The 6000-nt window shown below is 33.9% G+C and overlaps 1 protein-coding gene across 3 annotated transcripts in view; it reads right to left on the bottom strand.

Annotated features, from left to right (window-relative positions):
- Positions 1-867: 867 nt before the first annotated feature.
- The window catches only part of LRRC49 (leucine rich repeat containing 49), a 55375-nt gene continuing 50242 nt past the window's right edge, over positions 868-6000 (bottom strand). For all 3 annotated transcript variants that reach the window (XM_074837665.1, XM_074837666.1, XM_074837667.1), the window contains 3 exons: positions 4905-5014; positions 4054-4207; positions 868-1952 (listed from right to left, as the gene is read on the bottom strand). In XM_074837665.1, the coding sequence (XP_074693766.1) occupies positions 1746-1952; positions 4054-4207; positions 4905-5014 (471 nt within the window). In that variant the 3' untranslated portion in view covers positions 868-1745. The remainder of the gene's footprint in view (positions 1953-4053; positions 4208-4904; positions 5015-6000) is intronic.

Below are 6000 nucleotides of genomic sequence, written 5' to 3'. Positions count from 1 at the left end.
AGAAAAAAAAGAATCCTATCAAATACGCTAATCTTACTATAAATTCCACGAAGCAGTTCAAAAAGCCTGTAGAGGTGATTGTTTCTATTAAATTCTATCAACTGCTGGAGCAGTTTCTTCAGGACTTTTAACATTTCCTTAGAATTTAAGTGACTTAACCTCCATTAAATTCTGTAGAGACCAAAAAGCAACTACCATATAACATAAATCAAATCGAAAATTATGTTTAACAGTATGCATGCCATTGCTAACCTGTAACATGCTCTGACAGTGGATTCTGACAAGTGAGATGCATCAGCTTGACGTAAATGCAAGTAGACTATATATTCCAAAATACCTATTACCACCTGATTCCTGCTACTCATTCAAGACTATATTCAAAGCAGAGAAACTTACAAAACTGTATTGGCATCTCTGCTTTGCCAGAGAGTCTTGTCCAGGTAGTTTAAAAATAAACTTAGTTTTGAGCCATAGAAACCCTTGCAGGAAGTTTTCTTTGGTTATGAACATTTCTTTTTTATAAATGAGCTTAAGTAAAATAAGATCACTTTGAATTCAGTAAAAGAATGAACAAAGGTTCTGCACTGTTTTAGTTAAGATACAACGGAACTATAAAATTAAGTTTAAATGGCACAACTTTCTACCTGTCTATGAACACTAGCCATGGAAATCAGCTGGACTTGCTAACAGTTCCTAAATTCAATTTCCGGGCTGAAGCTGGCAAGGTGTTTACAGTGGAAGTTATTGTACTATGGAATGTGTTTTTTCTACTCGTTCACAGTTGATTTTGGGGGGCAAAAGTTGTGTCTCATCTCTTCATGCAGCATTGAGTCTTTTCTTTGCACACAGTATTCTTTACAGTATCTGTGAAGGGCAAAAGAATTTATTTTTATTGATAACAAATATGAATTTGTTCACACAGTCACAGAAATGAATTACAATTTAACAGTAGTCATCAGATTCTCCACCAAATGTAATGCATGCATTTTAGTTCATTTGACCTTGGCAAACCTTAAAAATGAATCATTTAGTAATCAAGAAACAAAAGAAATTATAGTATTAATATATTTTAACAGAACAAAAATAAAGCTTAAGTGATTATACTTCAAATTCATATTTTACCTATAGTAATTCACACAAACTAATACAAATGAAATTAATGAAAACCACTTGAAATCAAGTTTGGGCAATTTGACCAGTTGAGAATTAGGCTCATTAAATGTTCGTATACTGAGCACTGTGATGGCACTGATGTGAAAAAGTTCTATAATCTCACAAATTGAACAACAACAATAATAATAAGTCTCCATCAAGTTCAGGGTGTAAAAATAATTTATTAGCTTTTGCTCATAAAAAAAAAATCAGCTACTATTCCTGATTTTTTTTAAACAGCAGCAAACAGTTGAAAAGGTGACAACTGAAAAGTGTTCAATAAAAAATAAGGCAAGCAGAGTGTAAATTTGTTCTTTAAAAATTGATGTTGTAGCCGTACAGAAGCAAGGGTAGCAGAAAAAAAATAAACAAAAACTTAGTAAACAAGTTACTTCTATACTATCTCATCACTTTAGCCAAAGAAGCATTGTTAAAGCAGTATGCAAGTAAAGTTTTATTTCAAAACTATCAAGATTTAAAGGCATCCCTTTGTGGGGGTGTGTGTGAAGTATGCCATAGTGATGGTAATTTTATATTCTATTGTTTTAAGTTTGTAAAACATTGTAGAATACTGAAACCAACAAGCCTTGACTCTACTGTTTTTGATCAGTGATCCGCTGTAAGCAAAGTTTCATGTAGGAATTTTTATTGCGTATTTCTATCACTGCATCTCTGACAAGCTCAATGAACATCTGAGGCCAGAGCTTCTGCAACGACTCATTTTTCATATTGATGTCAGCTGCTTCTTTCACTAAGTTCTCGACGTATGTCTGGCAAAATGTTTTTCTTTCCTTGATTTCCTGCATGGGAGAACCATTACACATTGTATAAGACAAAGGAAAAAAAGTTTAAACAAGAGCAAACCCAAAAAACAGCCACAAAAATTTGATTAATTAAAGAACATAGCAATTAGCAGGCAAAGAGGCTATTGCACACTTTTTTCTGTTGGTTTTAAGTTGCATGGCTCAGGGTCTACGTCAAGCTTTTATGAGTGTGGCCACAGAACTTTATTGTATTCATAATATTCATATTATATTCATTAATTAATTTATCTGATATCCACTTTAAGTAGTCATGTAAGTATCTTTTAACAGCATTATGATTTTTGTTGCCTTCCGGCATAGCAGTGAATATTTACAGAAAGTGTTAAGCACCAGACTACTTTCCTTCCTTCTCTCCCTTCCCTTCACGGTTTTTCATGGTTACAGTACAACAGTTGGAAAGTATATGTTTATCTACCTGCCATAACAAGAACTAAGCATACTGTCACAGAAAAATATGCCAGTATGCATCCTTTCCACAGGTTCCCTGATGGACTCTGGCAAAGGCATGGTTCCTAACATGTACAACATTAGATGCTGAAGTAACCTGAACCTTTAAAAAATAATAATAAAAAAATAATTGCACTTTGTGCCACTACTAGCTCCGCATTTTAGTCACTCAAACTGTATTAAACCTTATTTCTGCAGAGTTTCTATAAAATGCCATAATAGGCTTTGAACAATAAGTTATATTGGTGCTAAATATCTAAATAGTTTGATTTATGGCGTTGTTAAAAATGTTAGGTCATGCTTCAGGCCATCAAAACAGAAGTTTTCTAAAATAAATGATAAAGCAGAGAAAATACTTTCCAGCTGTTTCATCTAAAAAACCTTATTATTCATCAAGGACTCAGACTGTCATCTTTTGCAATAAACTTATTGAATCACGTTTATTATGTTAGTTTACTGCTGATGGGGAACTGGAATCGGTCTTTTTATCTTACTCTTCTCTTGTGACATCTTGTAATATCTGCTGCCATAACATATAAACACATAAACATAACACTATGTTTACCAAAGGACAAGGTGCCAACTGCTGCACTGGGAAGAGAAAACAACGCATATATTCAATGGACTGAACAAATACCAAGCTTATTTTATTATAGTGCTTCTTCCATGGTAAAGGACAAGAGGAATGACTCACTGTCTTACTCTATGCCATTCAAAGTTTTAAGAGCTACTATCACAGCTTTTGAAACAAAAATGTTTTCTTAATTTAATCTCTTCACACACGCAGTAACTGTCTCTTTTTTATGCTATGGATCTGGGATAACAAAACCACAATGCAATAACTGAATTCAGTGTTTACTGAACTTGATTTAATTCCTTGCACTAGAGGATTTATATATTTCCACATAATCAAAAAGCAAATAATGAGACAAATGTGGGAAGCAGGGTGCATACAGCCAGAACTCATGATGATTGCTCAGAAAGGAGATGGTGGCTGAAAGAAGAATGTTCTCCCTGGGAACAATTTCCCTCTGCCCAAGTAAAAGAGTTAGCAGATCAGAAATGTAAACTAAAACAACCGTGACCGATGCACTTGTCTGAAACAAGCCAGCTTGCAATTTTATTAATAATTAAACCTAATTAATTTCATATGTATTTATTTTCCTGTAGCTCATTTAAAAGCTAGGAAACAGTTCTTTATTACTATGGCCTGCATTATCTCAAATCTTGTCTGAAGGTGTTCTTCACCAAATAATTTTGGGATATACTTTCTGACTTTCTAATTCCATTAGAAAATGCTAACTCATGCAATATATGTTCTTCTTTGTAAAAAACTGTGCTTAGTTCTTATATTTTATTAATGCAGGTACATTTTGTTATGAACATAAGGCTTGTAGGTGAGGATGTATTTCTGAGACCGTGGCACTGTTTAGGAACCACTTCACTAAAGACAGAAACTGACCATTATCAATGAAATGTTTGATCGTACATGTAAATATGGTAAGCAGTGATATTTTAAAACCACCATTCTCAATAGCACAAATAAAACATGATATATAGACAAATTCCATGAGTAGCAGTCTAAGGTTATATAATAGAGGATGGAAGTATTTCATAACGATATACTTACCTCAAGCTTTTCCATATGAAAGTCCTTTGTTGTGTAACTCAGCGTTGCTCGAGTTGTACTTTCCCCTCCGTTTCTTCTGTTATCACTACTTTCCTCACTCCCAATCCCAGATTTCTTTCCCTTTCCCTCCAGCAGATAATGGAATTGCTTCCTCCTTTGAAAAGATAATAAAGAGATTTACAGCTTTAATTACTAGAAACTTTTTTTTTTTAAAGCACAGATGTTTCTAGTGATTGTGAGTTTTTTTCTTTTCTCCCTTTGAACATGTACTTTATGAGCTTTCAAGTTTATTGCATCCTCAAGTTACTCAAAATACATATGACTCTAGATATTCCTCCATTAATTTGCTTCTATACGATTGACTTCTTGACATATATCACAACATATCTCCTAACTAGGAAGTCTTGCAGCTTCAACTTTTATTAAGTACATATCTACAGAAGACTAAAAATACTTTTTTTAAAGCCCCTTTTTTCTTACAGCACCAACTCTTTAATCTGTTAACTGTTGTAGTCACCCACTATAAAATACCCACTAAAAAAAGTCTTTATTGTGAAACTCCATAAATCTTCACCAATATCAGTGCAATTGCAGAATTAAACAAGCAGTACATTTGTGTGCATGTGGCTTTTAATCTTACTCATCAGACTTCATACAGCTTCTGTAAAAACCTCTGGCTACATAAATCAGCAGATGCTAATAGTTCTGCAGTAAGCAGAGAACCTACCTTCTGGAAGATGTTATTTGTGAAACTTTTATCTTTTTACCTAGAAGGAATTTAACACAATAGTGTGCAAAAGAATTAAACAATACGTTCTGGACAAATTCCAGTTCCATTCATTGCATGTTACCTAGATTCTCCAAATAATGAAAGCATGCGATAATGTGGCAGCTCAGAAGATGCTACATATGCCAGAATGCCAAAGAGCCTTTCCGCCATTACAATATCATTTTCAGTAACCTGTAAGGGAAAGGGGACAAGAGGAAGGAAAAAGAAAAAAATGTTAAGTTTCAAAATTGGCACATTCATATTTCATTACATATGTACATTGAGAATTAACTGAAATTTGTTATACAGAACACTGGATACAGATCTGTTCCAGGCATATCTTCAAAATGTAGATTTGCTTTTACTGGCACTTTAAATATACTTTAAAAGAAACCAAATGAGGTACTGGTGCTTGTTTTATTTCCTGTAATTCTGAAAACTTTAATGTATACACATGCTACCCTGTGCTGCATGACAGTCTTCATGAAATGAGGAATTTAATAATGATTTCTTACACTGAGTATCTGAAGGCCAGACACATTAATTCTTCTCCACACTGCATGCACTTACAGAAGGTCTACTGGAAAATTTCCGATCAAGTTATGCTGGAGAAATGAAAAGATTCTGGGCACCCACATGTGAAAAGATAAGTTATGGTCTCTCTTATTTTGGCAGCATCATAGAGAAGGCTTTATAGAAAGAGAGGCTTTAGAGGGAAAAAAAAAAGAAAAAGAAAGAAAAAAAGAGTATTTTGCAATCTCAAAAAATAAGTGTTCCTCCATTAAACTTCTCTAAATATCATCCATACTGTTGTCTCAATATTAAGTTACAGATGTGTCTTTAAACTAATTTCCAATGGTTGGATAATTTTCAGGATTAATTTTACACATTTCAGTTTTGTATAAAGAAGGTGGAAGGGGTTTATTTTTTGGTGGTTGTTGTTATTGTTTTTCGTTTGTCTTGGCTTGTAACCTCTGGAGACCATGGCCTGTGTTTCTCCTGCCCTGATGGCCAGAGTATGAACTGACTTCAACTGCCAAAAGTTTGTTGGCACAGTTTCTAGACTCCTGGCTTTCCAGTGAGTGCAGAAGAAATCTTTATGATCATCTAAATCTGACCTGGATAACACAGGACAATGAAACTCACTCAGTGACTTCTTAACTTCTGGATCAAATTTA

This window comes from Strix aluco, chromosome 12, assembly GCF_031877795.1.
Source record: "Strix aluco isolate bStrAlu1 chromosome 12, bStrAlu1.hap1, whole genome shotgun sequence".
In the NCBI taxonomy this organism is placed as follows: Eukaryota; Metazoa; Chordata; class Aves; order Strigiformes; family Strigidae; genus Strix; species Strix aluco.
This window is presented reverse-complemented; position numbering and strand designations above follow the sequence as displayed.